General features: G+C 36.2%; 1 protein-coding gene across 1 annotated transcript in view; it reads right to left on the bottom strand.

Moving 5' to 3' along the window:
- Positions 1-4,005: 4,005 nt before the first annotated feature.
- LOC129283416 (protein phosphatase 1 regulatory subunit 12A-like) overlaps positions 4,006-25,005 on the bottom strand; it is a 91,335-nt gene continuing 70,335 nt past the window's right edge. Inside the window, exons 12-19 of the mRNA XM_064114721.1 lie at positions 24,654-24,727; positions 17,534-17,761; positions 14,457-14,547; positions 12,953-13,012; positions 11,479-11,499; positions 10,387-10,452; positions 5,674-5,803; positions 4,006-5,315 (exon numbers count right to left, since the gene is read on the bottom strand). Of these exons, the coding sequence (XP_063970791.1) occupies positions 5,152-5,315; positions 5,674-5,803; positions 10,387-10,452; positions 11,479-11,499; positions 12,953-13,012; positions 14,457-14,547; positions 17,534-17,761; positions 24,654-24,727 (834 nt within the window). The 3' untranslated portion in view covers positions 4,006-5,151. The remainder of the gene's footprint in view (positions 5,316-5,673; positions 5,804-10,386; positions 10,453-11,478; positions 11,500-12,952; positions 13,013-14,456; positions 14,548-17,533; positions 17,762-24,653; positions 24,728-25,005) is intronic.

The following is a 25,005-nucleotide window of genomic DNA, read 5'->3' as shown; positions in this document are numbered from 1 at the left end:
GCCTTTAATAAGTGCCCTTTTCCAGATGAGGGCTTCATTTAGACGATATTCTAAATATATATTGTCAAAACAAAAGAAAGGGTTGAACAACTTCGACAGGCCACTGTCATGTACACGAACTTATTTTATGAGATATAAAACAATGCCTTCTATGGTTTTTTTTTTTTCAAGAGGAGAACGCAAAGAGGCTTTACTGTGTGTAGTAGAAATGTATCTTTCTTCCGAATTGGCTCTAAAAATATTTAGATTTAACATAGAGTGGAAGCAATAAAGGGGTTTGAGTATTTTAGAGCTTACGTGTGGCTTTTCTTCTATGTACCACAGCTCTTCTACATGTCAATTGTAACGTATTTTCTATTCCAAGATATCAATACAAACAAAAGTAATCTTTTAAGAGTTCTAAAGACAATAAACTATTTTTGAATAAATAAAACAAAAAGGGGAAAGGGTATCCTAGGCATGCTCCTGTTGGGTTATATCCTTCACTGTGCATTATTACAAACTGCAGAGCAATAATAATAATAATAATAACAATAATAATAGTAATAATAATGATAATAATAATATTAATAATGATAAAATATTAATATAGATAAATATGAAATATAGATATAAAAGTTGCTCTATTATACAAAAAACGCAATTTGCCTTGCCGGTGGCTTTAAAACACGATATTTTTTTTTTATCTAGTGTCGAAATACAGAGAGGGGATGGGGTAAATTTGGAGGGCTCCCGTGGACGTAGGCTTAAATAAAAAATAAAAAAAATATTCAGGAAACATGTTAACTGATGTCTCATAAATCCGTCTTTTCAAAGTCGATAATACAAATCAAACTGGTTTTGTAAAGTAGCGGGAATGCCGCGGGTGAATGCAGTTTTGCCACTTCGGGGTCTCCAAAAGATATATATTTTAACAAAGTTAAAATGGATTAAGGTGGGGGTACATTCGTCATGATTCATGTGCCAGAGCTTCATTAAAGCAGGAACCTGCAAAGCAATTTCTCCTGTAAATTTTCCAAGAGAAACAAATTAGAAACAAATAAAACAAAATTAATAGTATTTTACCGATACCGAAATGCATTTTGCCCGTATATACCATAGATTACGGTGTGGCAGACACACCAACAAAAGCGATACGAGAAGCCGATGGAAGCTATTGTGTTGAGATTGTGTTATCTCGAATGACATACCATTGATCGCTTTATTGTCCCATTCGTGAGTGTGACTGTGACATAGAGGTTGTTTTGGTCTCGTTTTAGCGCAATATCACGTCATACATTTTGACATATTTGCCCTCTTTCTAAGCAAATTAAGACACTAATACTGTCATGAAGCATATCGATGTTTTCGCTAATATATTATCTTTCATGTAGAATGTTGACATTGTGTATTAACTGCTGTTATTTATAAAACATTCATGAAAAATACTCTGTTTTAAATTATAATTTGCATAATTTATGTAAATTAGGTAATAATAAACAAGGATATCCCAATCATTTTATGTCAATTTTCTTCTCTTTCTTACCCTAAGTGTTTATTTCCAATTTTAGGGCAGTTCTGGTTAAATATATATTCTTAAATACCTGTTTTCACTGTGTCGACCTAATATGCAAATTTATGCAAATTACTTGCTTATTTGCATAGATACAGCATGTCTCTTTGGATGAATCCTTTTCTTTTGACTCAAGGAACATTTGTGCCAAGTGGGACATTTGTACTCAAAAATGCAGCGTTCACCCCTTTTTTTGCAGTTAACAAGTCTACTATACTACTACTACTACTACTACTACTATTACTACAACTAATACTATAACTACTACTAATACTAGTAATTCTACCACTACTACTTCTACCACTTCTTCTCCTACTCCTATAATTACTACACTTCTAACAGTACTGCATTGTCCATCACTCTACTACTAGTACAACTACTTCTACTAAGATTATTTAGAAATACTTTTCTTTCCATCTCCCTATTGATTTCCTTGAATAATAAATTAATTTCATTTTTTTTTATCATTAACTATCCTGAATCTTATTTATCACATATTTCCAATCATAACTTCCTTCAACAAAGATCAAAGCCACTGCTAAAATAGTGAATGAAAGTGATATGATTGCTATGAATGAAATGAAATGATTTAAATGAATGTATATATATATATATATATATATGAAGTGCATCCAATCTCAACAGACCAAGGAATTCATAAATGCGGGAACTGCAATCTACTCTGAAAGTAAGTATTTTCCAACTTTTCTTTAGAGAGTGAGAGAAAGACTTATCACAACGCTCTCACAAGACATCTTCATGTTCTTTTTTATCTGCACAAAGGTGATTTAATCTTTCCTTTTCACAAACACCAGGGGCCTATCATACAGAGGAGTTCTATATTAAGTAATACTAAAAAAATCAAATCAAATAAATAAAAATCAAATGAAATGAAGTTACATTTGATTTTAACTCCTTCTGCAACAGGCCTTGCATTTATAACTTCTATGGCCTGTATTCTGGAGTTGGGTTCAATTTAAACTCTGGTCTACAGTTGTGGTTTAACTATGGATAGCCAATTGTGACATAAATATCTAACAATAGAGGGTCATACTATCAGCTCATTTGACTCTCAAATCATTCTTAACTGTCTAGGAAGGATAAATGAGATAATCGTCTTCACCATTAAAGAATTAGGAAAGAGCACAGTAAACATAAGAAATATACCAAGTGAACAAATTTTGACATGTTTGGCTTCCCATAATTTTAGCACAGAATTAGAGTTCAGAATACGGGGCCTACAAGTCACAGGGTTCAACAGCCATTTTCAAACCTTGCTTCTGCTTTTTGTTATTTTTCTTTTTTTTATACAATTTTTTTATTTCTTTGTTTTTGTTTTTCTAATTTGATGAAGGGAAGAATTGCTTTATAATGAATGCAACACAATGATTTAGATGTACATGAATGTGAGTGAAATGAAATATTTGTGGGATTCGCAAAATATATTTTTATTTTCAAAGGGCTTTTCCATGCAATAATTTCAACACAAAACATGTCTTTTTCCACTTTTAATTCATACTTTTGTGGTGTGTAAACTGAAATCATACCTGTAAATTTAATTGCTTGAATATGCTTAATCATATCAATATGTTTAGAATAGTTACATTTTGGAAAAAAAAACGCATATTGTTTTTTTGCTGACATGCTAGATATAAGACGACTCGCAAGACGTAAAAATAACATACTGAATATATACAGAATAGAGTCTTGACCATTCACATACAAATGGTTCAAAAGAACGTATCCATACAATTTCATCAAGAATTTTCTGTTCTGATTACTACAGGTATGATTTTCAGATCATAAATCCATATCAAACCAAGATAATTGATATTAAGAAAAAGTAACATTGCATAGAATAGCCCACAGAAGAAGTGAAGTGAAGTGGAACAAAAATGAGTTAAAAAAAAACATCAAGCGATTTCATCTCCAATTGAAGCATACCTTTGGTTTCGTCTATTAGCAAACCAACGAGACGTTCGGGGAAAGCGATGGAATTCGGAATGACACAAAAAATTGCAATTATAAAATATATGCAAAAGACACTGAGCATAGAATGAGGGAATAGGGGAATAGCAAACTGGGGGTGTTTCACGAAACAAACAGTCGCTGATTTTCACTGACAAAGTTGCTCTGAGCCAATCAGATGTAAGGATTTCAGTAGCTTAAAACAATAGTCGGTGAAAATTGCTGACCATTTGATTCATGAAATGCCCCCCTGATCTAGAAGCTGGGAGATTTGGGGGAGTATACAGTTTCCATAGAGGGCGCCATGCTTTTTCTTACAAGAATGGAAGTCGACTTGAAAGAACCCATGCAGAATATATATATATGCAAAAACCAGACTGGGTATACTTGCAGGGTTTGAATGGATGCATGAGAAAACACAAAATTGATTTGAAAGACCCAGCATTGATTGATTTATGATAAGCATCACTTTTTTTTTTGGGGGGGAAGGGGTGGTTGTGTATTTCATTGCCTTATTTTGCCTAGGAAATGTTCTTTTGGGTGATGATTTTGGTCATTCCTATTTTTCTTTCACTTTAGATATTGTCTGCTAATAGCAGCATGAATAATGTTGATATGGCTTTTGCGTTTTTCCTTTTGATGGGGGGGGGGGGAGGGCTGTCCATTGATTTTATTGCCTAGCAAAAGTTCCTTTTGTTACTCAATTTGGGGCAGGCCTATTTTTCTTCACTTTACATATGGCCAGGTGATATCAGCGGCATGAATGATGCTAATTTGACATCTTTTTTTCGGGGGGGGGGGGGGGGGTGTCGTTGATTTCACTGCCAAGCAAATGCTCTGTTTTGTGCTGATTTTGGACATGACCAGCTAACACAAATGGTGCTGAAACCTCAAAGCCACAAAAACTTGATCTTTACTTAATGGGGAGAGGGACGGGACTGTTGTTTTCATTTTCTTAGCAAATGCATTTTTTCGGTCATGAATTTCATACATGCCATTTTAAACTTGGTTATGGCCCGTTAATATAAATAGCATGGACATGATTAAGGTCTTAAGACAAAGTAATTCCCTCATGCCATTTTTTTTTTTGCAGGGGGGGGGGGCATTTTTATACTTTGAGCAAATTCTGTTTGTGTTGATGAATTTCGAGCATGACCGTTTTACTTAAGGTATGGCCAACAAACATCAATAGGATGGATTTTGTAAAGGGTTTGTATTCACACCATTCAAGTTAGGTCTGACATGTGACATTTCTGAAATGTTGTTACCCAGGCCATCAAAGGATAAAGAAATGGACAATGGAAGAGATGTGGACATATTTTTGCATGAACCACAATCATGGAATAAAGTCATTGTGGAGACAATAAAACCCTAAAGAAAAAATGGAAAAGTCTGTTAGTTCTCTGGCACTGGTCCATATATAATGATAAGATTTTACACGATGATTTATAATGCTATGGTAGAGTGTTATTGAATCAATGAGCTTTGAGAAAAGAAGGGCATAAAACCTAACGGCGAGTTGAGGGAATGTGTCTACATGGTTTATCAATTGTTAGCGTGAGCATCGGATCTCTTTGGTGAAGTCTTTGATGCTGTTTTTTGTTTGTTTTAATGAGCCGAGAAAAAATGAATCAAAGTGGGTCCTTCACCTCTGCGACAGGATGAATTACCCCGGTGTCTCTCCTCTTCTCTCTCGGTCTCCTCCTGGAGAGGGCGGTGTTACCGGTGCTATTCTTCTTCAAGGCATCCTGTTCCTTCTCCCGCTCCTTCGCCCGCTCTTTCGCTTCATCAGTTGCTGCAGCAGAACAAGAAAATAGGTTTTCATTCAACAGGGATGATTGAAGCATGATTCGCAAGTCAGGAGACAAACAACATTTTGTGTTAACTTTTGCCATCAGTTTAAGAGTCTATATGGGAATCCATTTGTTAATTTATACAGTAAGAATTGCTGCTGGAGAGTGAAGAAACATGACTCCATTTATTGATATATGGAGTAATGATCTAGACATAACTTGATTTCCTGTCAGAGTCATGTTACCTCAATGATGAACTGCTTTATACATTGTTATGAATTATTGTGGAGTTCCTCAAGGGTCAGTCATGTTACCATTCTTATTCCCTTAATTTGAATGCATGGCCGTTGATGAACAAACCTGATTTATCATCCCTGTTGGCTCTCCCTAGTCTTGCTGTGGCTGTAGGGGTACTGCTTGAGTCTGAGGTTGTGCTTCTACTCGGTCGCGCCACAAAAGTCATTGTCTGAGGTTCCTCTGGCTTATCATCCTGCAGTTACAAGGAATATTGACAATCTCATTCATCACAACAATTGTATGTTTTGAGTCCTCATTACAAACTCTCTGTACTTCTCCACAATCCAACCCACCCTCTCTCTCTCTCTCATCACACACATTCAACCCCCAAATCACCCACCTCATCACCCAATACACATCCTTTCAATTATGTCATTTACTGGTAATCACTAACTCCACTCACACTCACTTAATACATCCATTTACTGAACCCACTAACCCACTTACTCACCCACATATCACATACACTCACACGTATTTATCATATTAACTCCCCGAACCATGAAAAAAACTGAACACACATAGCTCACACACTAACAATGAAACACACACACATTCAACTGTTAAGTCAACTTACACACCCACACACTCAAACATGAACATATATGATCTCACTGGGTGATTTCAAGTCCGGTGTTGGCCTTGGTGTTGAAATTTAGATTGCTTCCCCTAGCTCCAAAACTTACTAAGAGTTTGTAAAACTGATCCATATCACATTATTAACATCTCATTAGCTAGTGAGTGACTTTTCGGGACCATCTTCATTTTATGTTTGGTGTTATAATCGTGTAAAAATTGACCAACATCAAAAGGTCAACACTGAACTTAAAATCACCCAATGTCAAAATGATGTTGTCACTAGTTTTGCATAGTTGAGATCCAGATTTGAATGAAGCAAATGCTCTTTAGAGAATGGAGCACATCATACAAATAGTATCATTTCAATATATCACCTCTTACTCTAAAAGGGTGTTGCAAAAAACTTGCTTATGATCGATTATAAATAATTTGAAATTGATAGATCAATTTTAACTACAGAAAACTGCCTTATCCAAAGTTGCAAGACACAGATTAGCAACCAACTGCATTAATTTTGGATGTAACACAGACTTGCAATAAATTGTCAGTGTGTTGCAACTACCCTTGTAAACAATAATGTGTAACATGACTACTGGTCCATGTAACATGACAAATATATAAACAACTTGTCAATTGTGTAACTGTAGGTCTACATAAAACTTTATAAACAAGTTACAATCGATCATAAAAAAAAGAAACAGATTATAGGTGTATGTTGCAGAACCCTTGTAATAATTATTGTAACAGTGTAATAGCTGTTGGCCAGGTGCACATGTTTATAAGTGCAAGTTTTTTGTTTATAAATGGTGTTCGGATGATATAATCAAAGTAAAATGCACTTTCGAAATGCTCCTTTGGTATTAACCATGCAATTTTACATGCCAACAAAAAGATGAGATAAAAAGAAAAACAAAACATAAGTTGACCATATCATAGTGATTCTAATATTGTACAAGTAATCAAACCTAGTTAAAAGGTTTTTGAACTCAAATACTGCTACCATGATAACCATCATTGAATGTCAACAATGACAAAATACCATTCACCAAAATCAGTTCAATACTCCATTCTAATTGGCTAGAAAGTATAGTTACTATAGTAATTGTCATTGAAACACAAGTACTTCATTCTGATTGGCTAGTATAGTTACTATGGTAACAGCAATTCCGATTGGCTAGGATTTTCTTTTTAAATATGGTAACTGTCATTGACAGTTACGTAACAGGGGTGTGAGTGGTAACAAATAAAAAGATCTGAAAAAAGCTGAAGAGTGTTGAAAAAGTCTGAAAAAGAAAGAGCTCCCATACTTTTTGCACAGAGGAAAGCCAAAAATAAGCTGAAATTAAGCTGAAAATAAAAACCAAAAAAATCTGAAATCAGATAAAAATCTGAACTCTCACACCCCTGACATAAGTAAATATACTTTCTATCTAGATAATCAAAATGAATTATTTCACTTAATTCATCAGTGAATGGTATTTTGTAATGGGTGACATTCAATGATGGTTATCATGACAGCAGTCAACTTGACAGTGATGACAACCTTCAGGAAACAGTGCCCCATAACACAAAGGTTTGCAATCAATCACTAAACGGCAACGGCCAATCTAGATCGTTGTTACATGCACATTTGTTTAAATATATGATGAGTAACCAACTGGAATTATCGTTTCAAAACCTGAATTATCGTTTCAAAATCTCAATTGATCGCAAACCTTTGTATTACTGGGCCAAGGTATCCACTCTAAAATGTGATCAAAGCATGAGACACAAATTATATACATGATGCAGATGAAATCACTCTTTCATTCTATACACAGCCTTACTGCCTACTGGACCACTTCTTGATTTGAATGCACAAGATGTAATCATTTTGATAACCAGTTTGCCAATCATTAAAAAAATCAGCTAAATAATATTTTTGATTGGTTGTCGGATTTCCAGATTGTTAACTTCTCATCTGACTTGTTGTTTGGTAATCATAGAACTTCTATTGGTTAGATCTTGCAATCAGAAGTGACCGTCTTATTGGCTGCTGGTGAACGTCAGTTTGATTGCACAAGTTTGCAATCAATCTTTCAAGAACTTTATACAACACAATTGTGATGAGGCATTTTGTAACACTGAGCTTTTGAGAATAGTGCGTACAACATAATCAAAATAAAAAGCAAATTATATTATTTTATTAGTTTTGACTACACACGGACTGGAGTTCTAATTATATGAAAAAATCAAATTTTTAAAGAAATAATTGTTATATCTAGCAATCACAGTTGGTCATTATTGGCTGTTGGTAAACACCAGCATGACTGAATAAGTTTGCATTCAATATCTTACATTCTCTAAACAACTTTTAAAAACAGAAATGAACAATTGTGCCAATGATGATGCAGTTAGTCTCCGTTGCATATGAAACTATTTTGAACAACATAAATCAAAATAAAAAGTAATTGTATATTTTCTGAATTTGACTGAAAAAGAAAAGGAATTCTAGTTGTATACAAAGTTCCAACCACAATGATTGCAATCAATTTTTCTTGGCTGTTAGCGAATACCAATCTGACTGCAGGAGTTTGCGATCAATCTTTCAAGTTATTTTAAACAACATAATCTGATGATTGTAAAGTTGATGATGCAGTTAGTAACATTGAGCATACGAAACTATTTCTTTACAACATAAAAAAAAAAAAAACATTCATTCAAATAGCTTGAAAGCTTGTGTATTTGAAGGAATATTCAAATACGCAGAACTTTTAATTGGGCTCCATTACACAAAACTTAACAATCCATCGTAGAAAATATCCACAATTGATTGCATTGATGATAATGTACAATCAATCAAGAAAATCAATATTACGATCATCGCTAAGCTTTGTGTCATAGACCTTGCTGTTTAAAACGGTGACACGACATTTGCTCCTGCGATAATTGCTCCAGGCTTAATTTCGGTTGCAATAGGGTTTTATGGTAGGTTTAGATCTAGGGTATAGTGTTAAACCATGGGTTGAAGTTGGTCATTCGATTTTTGTGTGGAATTTAGAGCGAAGCTATTGTCACCGGAGCAAATACCATGGAACGTTTAAAACATGTTATTATGAAGCTTTCTGTAGATGCAGAACCTATTGGATGCATAAATCACTTATGATCCATCAAGATGCAATAATGAACTGTGAAAACGTCCAGTGATGACATTTGCATATATGTTTCATGTCAATGAATATGAGGTGTTTAATAAAGAGTTAAGTTTTACCTAGGGTGTGTTGCAATTGATTGCAAATTTCAATGCATCAGGGTGCCATTTCAAAAAGACATGTTATAATAACAAATGCACAATTTTTATAACTAGTTTACTAGCAGCCAATCAGATTGAACGATTTCAGTAGCTTTAAACGATTATTGCAAATTTGTCATTATGACATGTTTTATGAAACGGGCCTCTGATATATCAATTTCAACTCGTAAATCCATTTATACTTTTTGCTGCACGAAACAGAACAGCAAATTATTGGCAAATTGCTGATTAATTGCAAGACTTAATATTGATTGCAGCTCATAGAACGAACCTGCAACTGATTGTATTGCATTCCTGTAGGAATTCAGTTTCCTAGTTACAGGATATACGTGCAACTATCCACTGCATTTGTCATATTATACTCGGTGAACTTTTTATTGTGTGCGCATCGATACCTATTCATGACCCTATGCAGAAATGCAGTCTAGGCCGGTACTTCCGAATCACGAGGCCGCTGGAGAAAGCCTTCTCCCAAAGACTTTATATACATAACTCGGGCCGAGGCCAAGGCCGGTAAAATGTGGCCTCAGGGCCCATCTGCACTAGTCTGCAAGCACAGACTCATATTTGAAACTTCAACCAATAACAGGTCTAGAGTGAAGACTAGACTCCAAAGACTATATTTATGTCTAATAACACAGCCACAGTACATAGTGAATCTAGTCTCACTAATTCAGACTCTGCATTATGCACTATCCGAATTGAGAAAACCAAGGGACTGCGCCTCGAGACTACACCTCGACTACATCCCTCACCCTGAGTAATACGCAACTCTTTGAAAAACACCTCTTGCTTTTATAAACCACTCTGCTATTGACTAAACTGCCCCATACAACCTAACATGCATTTTATATGACGTTGACGTGCTAAGATGTGAGATTATGACATCTATTGTATCGTTTTACCTTATTCTCTACTGTAGAAGCTGATATCCTTGGTCGCAATCTTGGCGTTTCTTGTTTATTGTTTTCCTGCTCACGGGGTCAAGGGTCAAACAACACACCATCTCACCAACAATCATTTTACAAACATGAACATCAAGGGGCCCCGTCTTACAAAGAGTTGTGATCGATCAAATCAAGCACAACTATGGAAAGCTGACTACGCCACCATCTATACAAATGTAAATGTCCACCTAAACAGTTTCACAGGGTTCCCAGCTTTTCAAAAAAACGAAATTCCTTGATTTTTCCCCCATGAAGTTCCCTGATAATTATTCAAACCCATTCCCAGTTTCACATGTTCTTAAGTTGTTGCAGTGAATTACATGTATTTCCAGTATAAAAAAATAATAATACAAAACCAATTAGTACCTCCATAACCATAGTCATATTATGGATGTTGTTTTGATATGCAACAAAATACAACAGAGTCTGACTGACTACTGTGCTTTTGACTTTTGGGCTGATTAAAATTCCCTGATTTTCCCTGATTTGAGGTATTTTTTATCAAATTCCCTCATTTTTTCCTGACTGGAAAAAAGTAAAATGATTTTCCCTGATGGGCTGGGAACCCTGTTTCATTTTATGAAGTCTCTTGCATGCATCACTCATTTCAATTAAGCATGCTCCTTTGCACAACATACAGACTGCATGAAAGCCTCATACACAAAGAATGATGACACCGACGGCTTTCCATAGTTGGTGTAATGATGGACTACATGCACGTCTTGTTCACAAAGTATTAAGACACTGATGGCTTTCCATAGTTGTAAATGCATGGATCAAACACAACTCTTTGTGAAACAGGGCATATAACCACATTCTTATTTTAAAATCAGTGTCAAATAAATAATGAATGATAATTTCTTTCACTTATTCAGCAATATTGAACAATAGCATTTAGCATTCTAACTGTATTTTATTCAGTCCAACATGTTTTGTCTTCAAACCATCCTCGTTGGTTCTAAAAATCAATCTCTTTATGCAGTGATTTATGAATAACCCACTTATAAAGAACAAAATCAAAAGTAAAAAAACACTCATTTGTATACTTACGGATACTCTGTTATCTTGCGTCTATAGAAAACAGAAAAAGAATAACCATATTGTTATCAGAATTGCCCCCATTAAATTTTCATTCGAAGCGTTTGATCTTCAACATTCTTACCCAGGGCCCATTCGCTTGACATTTCACAAGCTTTCCTTTCAAGCACAACCCATCAAAATGTACAAGCACAACCCACCAAAATGTATGTCATAGACACCGTTCTCACTACCTTCCTAAAACTAGTTTAGTGGAAACTAGTTTAACGTGTAGTGAGAACGATCGAAGCGATCCTCCGAACCGGTTCAGAAAACCACCTCGAGATGTAGTTTTCAAGATCGCTTTGCCTCGTTAAACTGGTTTTAGCGTACATGTAAGTGAAGACACAACCTTCCTTTGGGAAGCGATCTTCGCACATTTTGAGCGCGCTACTCCACACGACAGGTGTAGAAGGCCTACGCTGCGGTTTCGAATTTGCAAAATGTGTCACCCAACTGAAAGCGTTTTCATAGCAACAAGATAGCTTTACATGAAGTGATTTTGAGAACCACTTTCGTGTGATCAAGTGGGAACGCCAGCAAAGCGATCTTCCAAACTGGTTTCCTGAATCGATTTTCAGTAAACTAGTTTTAGAAAGCGTAATGAGAACTGCCTCATAGAATCAAAATGCATTTCTCTATCATTTCAAAGAAATTAAAATTTTAACAGCAGCTGGTTGCAAGATACTTATATGCAATCAATAGCAAACGAAATGGCAAATTGCAATTGATAGATCAATACTATCACAAATTGATTTATAATTTCTATAGCAAGAAGTAGATCATCATTCCCTTGCAAATAAGAAAGCAATTGTAAGAAATCATATATTTTCGGACTGGAAATTGACTCAAACATTTACTTCAAGCTTGTAGCAATGCCCTTGGAATTATAATAGAACTGTACACTATGACTTGATTGCAAGTGCTGAAAGGTTTTGGGACCTAAAATTGATTGAATGATATCCCTTGAAACTACAATAGTTTTGTGAATCCCCAACCTTATGAGAGTAATATTCACCTTTGGTTCACTATTTTTTTTCATGAGTTTTAAAATCATGAAAGCTTGAAATCATCAAATTTCATATGTAAATTTGAAATGGCTACTGAGGTAGTTGATTACTACAATTTTTTTGATAACTTAATTGAATTTTATATAATCTACTTGAAGAATAATTTATGAAACCCCAACACAATGGGTGATTTCAAGTTCAGTGTTAACCTTTTGGTGTTGGTGTTAGGTCAATTTTTACACGATTATAACACCAAACATAAAATAAAGATTGTCCCGAAAAGTCACTCACTAGTTGTTGAGATGCCAATAATGTGATCTGGATCAGTTTTACAAACTCTGAATAAGTTTTGGAGCTAGGGGAAGCAATCCAAATTTCAACACCAACACCAAGGCCAACACCAGACTTGAAATCACCCAATGAGAGTAAATATTTACCTTAGGTTCACTATTTTTCAAGGTACTGACGGCACTTTCTATATCTTCTGCTGAAACACCCTGTAGTGATGACATAAGGAAAAAAGAAAACATTAGCAACATGACATTTAGAGTCCGTCATTAGTAAAGAAAAAATGTGTGTGAAACTTGACAAATAAACCAAATGAAAGATGAAATTTGGACAGGAAAATCGTTTAAATATCATGAATGCTTGAAATCATAATATCTACTGGTATGTGAATTTGAAATGGCTACTGAGGGAGTAGATTACTACAATATTTTTGGATAACTTAATTGATTTTTTTTTAAATACACTTGAAGAATAATTTATGGTTTTATCTCACATGAAAACTTTCATTCAAACTTTCACCAGTCAGCTTCGTTGATTCTTATATGTGTCTTTCATTTAAAAAAAATTGTAAGTGTGGTTGGTCTTTATTTTGATAACTAATGAATATTATTTTAAGTGTAGCAACAACACAGAGTGGATTGCATGCACTTGGCCTAATAGCAGATGGTCTAAACTTCGGATCGTCTAGTAATCATAATACAAAATCATGAACAGAAGACAGAGATTCAGTTTAAATCCCAACTAATATTGGTGAAAGTATCTAACCCTTTGGGACACCAAATCATAAACTTAATAACCAAAATATGACAGGATTGTTCTAATCAAAATCTTATAGGTGAAAGTAAATAACCTTGAGGGACACCATCATGGAGAGACTGACTTGGTCTGTCAATTGGTCCAATGGCAATTCAGTTGGTACAAGAATAATTTGGTCTAATAATCACTTGGGCTAATTGTCATTTATTCCAAAGCCAACTTATATCTTATTTCCATTTAGTCTACTTATTCTTTGGCACTTTGTCATATAAATATTCAGTTTATAAACATATAATATAATCATATAGATTAAGTGGTGCAAAACCAAGTGAATTTTAGACAAAATGGCCCATATTCTGAAGTCAGGTTTAATCTAAACTCTGGTCTTAAGTTGTGGCTTAACTGCTATGGATAGCCAATTGTGACATAAATCTCAAACAGGAGAGGCTCAATGTACCAGCTCATTTGATTCTCGAATCATTCTTCACCGTCTGGGGTGGATAAGAAAGATAGGTGTCACCACCATTAAAGCATTAGGAAAGAGCACACTAAATATAAGAAACATACAAAGTAAACAATGTTTTGAAATTGTTGGCTTCCCATAATTAGACCATGGTTGAAGTTAAACCCAACTTCAGGATACGGGACAATGGGTAGAGCCTCACTGGATATGACAAATGGTAAATGGGCTAAATAGCAATTAGACAAAAAGGGTAAGTACATGTAGATGAAATACTAGAATTAGGCCAAATGGAATGAAACAAACAGAAAGTACCGGTATATCAAGTTGGCATAGACCCAAGTAGCAATAGTAAACAGTCATATGGACATTTTTATGCAGTCTACTTTGCTCTTCATCATATCGTTTGTTTTCCCAAAGTTTTAGTGCGAACTTACCTGCGTTGATCTCCGACTTGATCGCTCCCTCTTTGCCCGTGCTTTCCTCTGCGTTTCTGACTCCTCCTCCTTCGACGGTGTCATAATCGACCTAGAATGGGTAAGAGGTATGAAGAATTATCTTCAGCGCAGTCTCTAAGAAGTGCCTTAGATGGTATCAACAAGTTAAAGGAAGCGCTGACTACAGTCTCAAGTTCTGGTTATTAAGTCTAATGGTTTAGATCACGGGAAAGAACAAGGGAAGATCCATCCTTTTAGTGGATGTTAGGTTATGCACAGTGGGGTTTAGAGAGCGGAAGGTCAAGTTTGGAGTGTGGTCCAGTGAGCGAGGAACTCCAATGGTGGGCCGGAACTGTGCTTGATGAGAGGCCATACTGTCATGAATTTCACGACTATTAGTTCCCAATTTGATGACTTTGCTATATAAAAGTTGATGAGATTTGTGACAAACTGTGCAACTTTGGTTGCTATCCGTCTCCGAACTGGTCACAATGTAAAATTAACCATTAAAAGATCTTGTACTTGTAATATCGACTCAGTTCCAAGGTTTGCAACTAAAACTAGGAACATTTCTTTAAAATCCTCAAATTGGCAATCAACTGTCATGAAACTCACAGAAGAATGACCTATACCGTCAAGTTTACTTCAGAGCCGCCATAACTTCCGTAATACAAGCTCATTGGTCAATGAACCAAACTTCAAACCATCACTCCTAGGCTTGGTTTAACCCATGCACTACAGGCTAACGCCATCTTCTAAGCAAAATCTAAGTCCAGTCGAACTGCTAAGTGCAGTCTTGGTTTCAAAGGGTTAACGACATGCACTATCAAAACCATAATTTGCCAAAACTCAAATAAGGACCAATTTACATTGACATTCCTTAGAAGGGTTGTCACATGTTCGATTAGTAAGAAAGAGGTTGATATAAACTAAGAGAGTGAACTTATTAATTAGCACCTACTTGAATTCTTAAGTGGTAACTCTTGAATTTTTATCTGTGGTATTATCAAGGTTTTCATACAAAGTGGATGCAACATAATAAACTCAGAAAAAAATCTGTCCATATGAGTGCTAAATGGGCACCACGTAAACTTTCCACAGCAGCTATGCCCTATGGACTTAATGGACAAACCAACCCATGCAACTAAAAGAGATGAAATAAAATGAGAATGATCGACACAGCAGTACTGAAGATACAACTGAAGGGTGGATGTTGAAATAAATTATTCCAGTCATGATTATAAAATGACTCTCCCTCCCCTTTAATTGACATTTGTCAATATTATAAGAAGTTGTGATCGAACTAGGATATTTGATTTCACAACAAAGGTCGATAACTCATAGTTAATGAAGCATATAACTTTCAATTCTTAGTTTTTAACAAATGCAGGGATTATCAGAACTATGAAACTACTAAAAGTAAATTTTTTATGAAATTAAATGCATAAAAATCCCAATTAAAGTTTTGTTAAATTAGAGGAACCAAATCATCTACATGTAATACCTAAAAGCAATGGGGGAAAACTGCTCTTGCCTGGAAATGTTGGTTAAAGGCTGCATGGAGGCAGTTGAAACTGGTTGAAATGGCATGAAACCACTTTGGGATGAGATTAATCTAGACCACAGCCCATTGTCACGAAAACCTTAAAGGGGGGGGGGGGGTATCTGAACTAATGAAACTGCCAGTTGAACTACACAAAACCGGTTAAAACCAGATTTGAGGAAACTTAGGTACCTTAACAGAAGAGACTGGATACTGCTGGTCTGATCCGGTTGATGGTGGATTTCAGTAATTAACTACGCTACGTTATTCAACCGGAATGGTTGCAAAACTGAACGGCAATCCCCATGCCATTGTCTCATACACAAAACGTGAAGTGTGATTAATGTTCAATCATGAAAAATCAATAATTACAGAAAGGGGGGGGGGGGGACTCCATTGTGAGATGAAAAAGGGTAAATATGGCATGATATGAAGGGACCGTAGGGACGGAAGGGTATTATCAAGGAGGCAATAGTATTTTTTATAAATGGAGAATCGTTGATATTGAGATGGTAGCCTGACTATGATTACCGTCTGTATCATCAAAAGCCATATCAATGGTTTGAATGATAATAATGAAGGTAGGTGAATAATAAGTACACACAAGAGTTGGTTATTATGAAAATTTGGGAAAATATATGAGACCATGATATATACATATATATAAATATATATATATATATATATATATTAAGTGCAAATATACTGTATGAACAATATGATTATATATCTGATGTTGTATGGTTCTTCTGATGTCCAACCGTGAGTGCAATGTAATGTAATATTGCATAGTGCAGCAATAATGGTAGGAGACAAGTGTTTCATTTATTCCCTTTATTAATTGAGTGATGTTGAGGACAAGGTAAAATAATTTCGCATCAGAAAGAGTGGTTTCTTCAATTCTAAGTGTGAGAAAGAGATGGATTAGAGGGAATTTAGTTGAAGTTATTATTAGATATGTGCTATTAAGAGTAGAGAGGAAAGTGTTATCTCGAAAGTACCCAATCTTCAGTTCAAATATCATCTGACGTAATGTCATGTATTCACAATAACATTAAAGGTATCTTAGAAAGTTCAAATCTATTGTGAAATTGGCCGAATTGTACGGAACTGTTGGTTATACAATATCATCAGCTGAAAAGCTTTGAAATGTATTAGTAAGTTTGCTTGTTCATGCTATTACAAAATCTTATTTGGGACTCCAAAATGAACATAATTGCATTGATCGCTATAACTTGTGAATTATTTTGCGAATGTGTATTCTTTTTCATGCATGTTGTAAGTATGATACAAAATCATATACGGAAGACAGATTCAGTTTTATCAAAAATAATATTGGTTAAAGTATCTAACCTTTTGGGACACCAAATCCTTATCATAATAAGACCAAAATATAACATTATTACTCTCAATCAAGGTCTGAATTTCAATTACAATTTTATAGGAGACAGAATATAACCTTGAGGGACACCAATCCCCCAAAGTCTGACAACTGGTGCATTGTTACATAACCTTTGACCCCTAATGATGTTACCTTCGTGATGGAGGTATCGTGGTGGTTGCAGAGCTACCCACAGAGGTGTTATTATTGCAAGTGGTGGAGGTGGTATCGTTGGTAGTACTAGGTGTTGTGATCGCGCTGGGAACGCTCCGGTCCCGGATAGTGCGATCCCGGGCCGGCTCCGTCCTATCCTGGTCTGTGGTAATCTCGGCAGCGATACGGCGCCTTCCGCTGCCCCGTGGAGAGGGGAGTATGACCTCTCTACGCGGAGGAATGAGTGTGGTGGTTTTGTTCGAGGTTTGGGTATGAGAGTTATGTAAGAGATGGTGGGGAGGGAGGAAAAGGGGTAGAGGAAGATGATGGTTAGATGTAACACACCCACGGCATAAATACACAACAGGATTCCATAAATATCAGAGAAATGTGAAGCAATAATTTGGGGGTTCCCCTCAAGCAATACTTTGGGGGGAATCCCCTTAAGAGATATAAATATATATGAAAAATACGTTTGGGTACATGAGTTATGGTGTTATGGTAAATAGAATAATGTTAATAACCTTCACAAACCGTGGTTGGTTCTGGGTATCATACAAAATAATTAGCCATTACTTCATTGTCACGTTTAAAAAATATTTCAAGAAGTGAATAATTAAAAAAGTTATAACGCTCATGGCCTAGACATTGCTTTGGTTCAATCTAGGTAACATGAATTTAGTGGGTTCATTCAAGTTTGCTACACAGTGCACCAGATCTTTTGTTTCTTGAGAAATATGAACTGTGTTTTGGGAGCTTCCACCTTCTACCTTCTCAAGAATTTTGCGGGATTGCTTCACAGATCTATCCACGGACTAAAGTTATTCAAAATCATGGAATCAATTGAACTGAACATCATGCCTTCAAAAATTCATGCACAAATGTTTCAAAATCCATTCCAACATCTACATGTATAGGTCAATCTAAACTCATCATAAATCATGAACACTCTGTAATATAAAAGGAATATTCCATTTCAAAATGGGTTTGAACACCTCAACAGAATGGGAGGGGCATCCAAACACGGCAATTAAACTGGAAACTAGAACTCTTGGGATTGCTTGCAAGAGTACTTACTTATCGTACGAATCTAACAACAAATACTGAACATCAGTTGATCTTAGCCAACGGAACATCTAACCCACGTCATCGCCTCGAAATCATCCCCAAATGCATTTTACCATGAAACTTTCACACAAACACACAAAGGTTGAAAGTATATTGGTGACATTCATGAAGGGGAAAATGCAATGATGGCTTGAAATTTGAAAAATGATGGTAATTTGAATCTGAAATGACTACATCTGTGGTTCTCGACAAGGCGAGATCGGTTGGATGTTCCGGGCTAACCAAATTAAATGCCTTCACTTGTAAAGGCGTACTCGCTGGTAGACAACACTGCCCTCTGTTGTCTGTTCTTCGTTATGCAATGATATTGAAATGAAGCAAGCAAATATGGCTGTTCTTAGACACCTGAACAAGAGTCAGAGCCGCTTCTATCATTGGCAATATCCCAAATCTGTTCACCTCTGAATGGGGAATGAAGGAGGGTTGCAGTGTAAAACATATCGTGCCCTCGTGACGGGATACCTGCTGAAGATGCGGCTCTGACTTTCTTCTCAGGAGCCATGCTGTCCTATGGCATGTTTCACTCTCAAACATTGGAAAACATCCTATTTTACTTTATAATGTAATTCCACTCTTTATGAGAATAATGGGAAATGCAGAGGTCTCATTCTCATACTAACAATATCCCTACCAATTTCTTTATACTACTTGGTTATAACTATAAAAAAAAGGTTGAACATGACTGACGGCACTCTCTGAAATGTATACTGTACAAAAAAATACAGCAAAATACACAAAACTAAAAAAAAAAGCAAAGCAAAGAAAACACTTATGAGAGTATGAGCTAATAATAGAGGAGATCTATGAAAAATATAATAAAAAAGATAAGTGATAAATTTGTGGGAGAAGTAGAAGTAGAATCAGAATTTGAGGAAGAAGTAGAGAAAATAATTGGAGGCAATTTAATAATTAAGTTGATAAATGGTGTAGTCTAGGAATTTTTTTTTTACTTAGGTGTCATATGAACAAAAAAGGTTTTCCTAAGATAAGTTAGAGAAGAAAAATCATAATTTTGTTGCTCACATTGGCTTTGAGAAAAATCAAAATGATTGAAATTTAATTTGCACAATTTGGTAATTATTACTAAAATGAAAGAGCCAGGAGATATATTAATATGCACTTATGATACTAGATATAGGTACCTATTGCTTGAATTTCTGTGAGTGATGTGACCATTCATGATCATTCTAAATTTCACACAAAATCAAATGGGATGGAAATTGATGTCATAAACGCAAGCTGAAATGACCATTCCTTAATACTGTTGAAATGCTGTGAATTCAAACTCAATATTGATATCAATGGCAGGATAGCATAAAAAAGACAAAGTCCTTTTTAAACTTTGATTTCAAGAGGGTCTTCCTTACTGATTTATGGATGCATGTAGCAGATAACTGAAGGTTTTTTAATGAATGACTTGAAAACTGTAATGATGGATACAATTATTCATTATTTTGGGAGGAAAATATTTCACTTTTTGATCTTTATCAGACCCCCCCCCCCATATTCCATGATTCGTTGAATTTAAGCTTTACAGTAAGACAGTCGTGAAAATTAGACTGTGAAGATTATGTCCTTTTCAACAAGCATTCTAACACCCCGCTATGTCAGGCATGCTCAAACTCTCCATATGAGCTTACCTGACATAGCACCATTAATCAAATCATCACATATCACCAATCTTTAAGAAATATTCAGATTTTCCCCATTAGTCATTTGGTTTGGAAAAATTCAAGTAAAAACCCATAAAAAAGGTTTCATGGTTGTGCCAAGTCATGACCAGAAACTTGGAGTAATGTCTCTTCCACGTATCCTATACAGATCATTGAATTCATATCAAAACCGTTACTATATCATGCATTTTGTGGAATTCATTTCGTGAAGATACCCCCAATGTTCCTCCAATATCTTGAAAATTGTTGGATGGATATAAACTTTATTCTACAGAGGTTGAAAGAAGAAAGAGAGTATCACTTCCGAGGGGGGGGGGGAAGAAAAGTGAAGCAAACAAAATATTGGCAAGTTCATATGAAAAATTAAAATAATGAAAAAAAAATAAATCAAAGATTGATAAAACTAATATCACTGGTTACTCAGATCCATTCATAGCTATGATAAATTTAAAAAAAAAGACCTAAGCTGTAAGCTCTAAACAAATTTGATATTCCCATTAATAATAAATACTATATACATTTTTTTAAACAGGAAATTTAACTATCAAGACATGAGCAAAATATTCAATAAACTCTAAATATATCATAGAAGTTAGGTGATTTAACTTATAATTCATGGTAAAAATCTATGAAAATTGAAGAACTTTGGCACAGAAAAGGGATGGCAAGTTGACAAAAAATTAACTACAAAATTGCACAAAATGGCCTACTCCAAATATCAATACATTACGAGTCTTCAGAGAATACATTGCACGTAATAATGAATACTTCGGCAAAGAATGTAACCTCTTAAGACTATATTCTTTACAATTCATGACATTCTTTTACTATCCCCCAAAACAACAAAATCAACAAGACACTTGAAATATAACTACAATGGATGAATGGAACTTGTATTCATGGCCACCCTCACTGTAAAATATCACCAAGCAGTTGCATGAACAGACTATACTCTTCAATGTGAGCTGCAAACCTACAGTAGAGGACCGCAGAGACAAAGTATGTGATTTCCTGTGAGAAAACCACACCACATCCAAGAGGACCGGAGGGTGATGCTCTCAATCTGGAAAGGTCCTCTGATGACCGACAGAGGGTGAACTGTGGAGAGAGCCCTCGCTTGATGCATCAATGGATGTTTCTCGAAAGCTCCCGACTGTGTTAAGGGATCAACCTCAAATGCTTCACCCGAGGACGTTCAGGCAACGATTCTTAACTGTTTATTAATCTCAATGATTCATCTGTAGACATTTCAGGCAAAGATTTTCATTTGCTAGACACATGTGGTCTTTGATGTTGCATATGCAATGTAATTGTCTTTCATCACCAATCTACCAAAGCAAAGTTATGTCCTGTCCTGCATGGTTTTCTAGTCACAAAATTATCAGACTCAACTCAAAGATGACGATCAAAGAATTCCAAATCGAACAATGTACTCCAGAGAGAAGACAAAAGGTTCAAGCTACAATGCAATTTGAAGGTGTTGACTTCAAAGACTTCCACTTTTTCCAAAGATCATGGACTGTTTGTTTCAGACGTATTTCCTAGTCCTGTACTTCAGTATCAACCAAGTTATTGAATATGGACTTCAGAATATCTGCAAGTATTTCCCAGATCGGTTAATGCTTATGACATTTCTGAAAGCATCAGTCAAGATAGCAGACGTTTTGGCTCGTTTTTCAATCTGGAAATACAGCGAATTTCTGATGGATGTCCAAGGGATTTGCAAGTGAAGGACACCTGCTATTCAGGACTTTGGTGTTGGATCTCACTGCAGAGTATGTTCAAATATGTCTGTTATTATGATGCCTCAATTGAAGATCAATGATGATTCTGGAACATTGTTCAGAAGGTTGTTGATGTACAGACGATGTGCTGGAACACTACTGAAGACTAAACAAGAGTGTCTTAAAGACATCCTGTAGATGTGCCATAGATATTGCTTACATGGCTCCAAATCCCCTTGGCAATGAAAAGGGTGTCTAATGATGTGTTCTTGGAATTGATGTAATGACAAAATCTCAGCTCATTTTTGTTGGTTGGAGTCAACACGACGAATGTTGATCATTTCTCATGAAACATGAAGTAGACGCGTAGAGAAAATGATGGTAGCTCGACCAGAAGATGATGTCATGGCAATGATGTTAACGAGTGCAGCTGGTGATTTGTTGAAAATTCTGTATCAGTTCAAAATGGACTGTTTCATGAAATCTTGCAGGACATTACAAAATAGGCTACATGGACTTAGTAATGGCTCAATCTGTTGGGTCACATCTGACATCTTGAAAACAGGATCCCAGTGTGACCTGTCATCATTTTCTTTACTGGCTTCTAGAGGCACAGAACTGCTGACAAGTGGTCACCTGCTAGCCACAGCGATGAAGATACTGTACATCACATATTCACTACATTCACCAGTATAGCCACTTAAAAAGATAGCAGACGTTCTGACGGGCATTGTACCAGTGATACCTGATATCGATTACTATGTCAGATTTTAGTAGTGACTCTGCAAACAGCTTTATCACAGGAACAGCATACCTACAGAAAGTGATTGTGACTAGAATGGTAGATTTGAAGAAATAGAGGTTTAGTCGATTGTTCGTAGCTCCTGTCTTGAAATAATTTCCGAGGGCTGATTAAGAACTTTCACCCAGCAGAGGTTGTCACATTATAAATCCAACCAGATGAATCTCTAGATGGTTCTCTGCTACCGATATCAAGTTGTACACATTTGGAAGACATCAATGGCGTAGTCCCTGAAGCTATGCTGAGACATGATCACTTCTTGAATGTCTTACAAATCCACTGCATGTTGTTTCTCTCGGCCAAGTACAGAGACGGCCTTGATTTTGTCAGATCTCTGCATGATGCATCCGGACTTAAACTCTCCCAGCAATATAAATCTAGATAAGGCAGTTTGACAGCAACAATGTTGGAGTCCTATGGATGATTCAGTCCCATAGGTGTGTTTTGGTGTGTGCTGATATTCCGGACAAAGGCTTCACCCCAAACACAATCTCTCAGGGATTGAAAAAACATCCAAAGACACATGAAGCAACAGCTCATCGCTCCAGACTGCCTGCCTTTGGCCTTCAGAGAACCCACCAGAAACAGAACAAATGTGGGACAGTCCTGCATTCCCGCTAAAAAGTCGTAAGCGATACAGTACTCTTTGGCGCCAAGCTTTGATAGCCTGTACAATGCTCTTAACATAACTACAAAAAATAAAAGATTCTAATAGATTTTTTTACATGAATACATGAAAGACTTCTCACAAGTAAAGCCAAGGAACAAGAAAGACGTTGTACACTGTAAGGCACTTCTTGGAGATACGCCTTCCTGGCGAGATGCTTGGCCTGTCCCTACTTGAAAATCGTTCCTCCAGTCCCCTGCAATATGGCATGGTTTTTCCGCACAGTACCACCACACACAGGGCCACTGCAAATCTTCCACCCACCGGGCAGGTTCACAGTTGTAGAGTCGGCAATTTGCGGAGGTGCAGTTCTCCTACTGCACAGAAAAACCACACCATATGTGACAGGAGCATCTAGCCCAGAAAGTTCCATTCATCCATTCATAATCTACAACTGACAAAATAACAATCTCTTTGAAAAACAAGAGTAGCTTAACCAAACATTTTTATCTTGCAATATCAGCTCTCAATCAACTTTCCATTGACTAAAATCTATTCCAGCTCAAATACAAAGGAAAATCATTGATAGGCATGTATGCACACTGTACCCAGCTATAGTTCTCTTACATAATTGCATATATATCTCACAATATCTCAGACAATATAATTATTAAAGGGAAGTATCATACAGTTCTACTATACAGTGATCATCATTTCATTCAAAAAGAAAATGTGAAGTAAAGTGTGATAAAATGAATACAGAAGTGACAGGTACAATTAGATAGAGGTAAAATGAATTACAGAACTCATTTGAAGACTATGGCAAGGGACATGAAGTAGTATTATCCATGATATTTCTTACAAGAGATAATATATTGCAACAATACATGATGGTATTCTTGGTAGACTTTTACGTTAACATATATCTGATGCAACAGCATTGTTTCCACACCTGAGACGCAACTGCGTAGAAGCGCAGATGAACTTGCAGTGATGGCGCAGGGCCGGAAGTTGCAGAGGTGAGAAACGACCGCTTGTATCAGATTTGTGTTAATGTAAACGAGCCCTTCCCACGAGGTTAAAATACAAGACAGAGTGTTACATAGGACTGGTTCACAGGTAAAACAAATGATTTGTTTGTAGAATGGTGAATTATCTTTTTTTTATAGGCATCTTTATAACAAACCTGCTGGGTTCCGACTCCACTGTTTTGGTGGAGGAAGGGGGCGCTGGTCGAGATACCCGCTGGTTCTCCCAGGGCTGTACGAGACAACGACAAAAAGACAAAGACAGAGGAAGGGACAGGAGACAAAAAGAAAGAAGAAAGAGGGAGAGAAAGATATGGACAGAGAGAGAGGGGAAAGGGAGAAAGGGAGCAGAGAGGAGTGACAGTAGAGAGGTAGAGAGATGGATAAAGAAATAGAATACAAAGGGACAAAGGAAGACAATGAGACAGAGAAAGGGACAGGAGACAAAAAGACGGAAGATAGAGGGAGAGAAAGATATGGACAGAGAGAGAGGGGAAAGGGAGAAAGGGA

Source organism: Lytechinus pictus, unplaced genomic scaffold (assembly GCF_037042905.1).
Source record: "Lytechinus pictus isolate F3 Inbred unplaced genomic scaffold, Lp3.0 scaffold_20, whole genome shotgun sequence".
Classification (NCBI taxonomy): Eukaryota; Metazoa; Echinodermata; class Echinoidea; order Temnopleuroida; family Toxopneustidae; genus Lytechinus; species Lytechinus pictus.
Note: the sequence above shows the minus strand (reverse complement) of the source record. Positions and strands in the feature narration are given on the sequence as shown.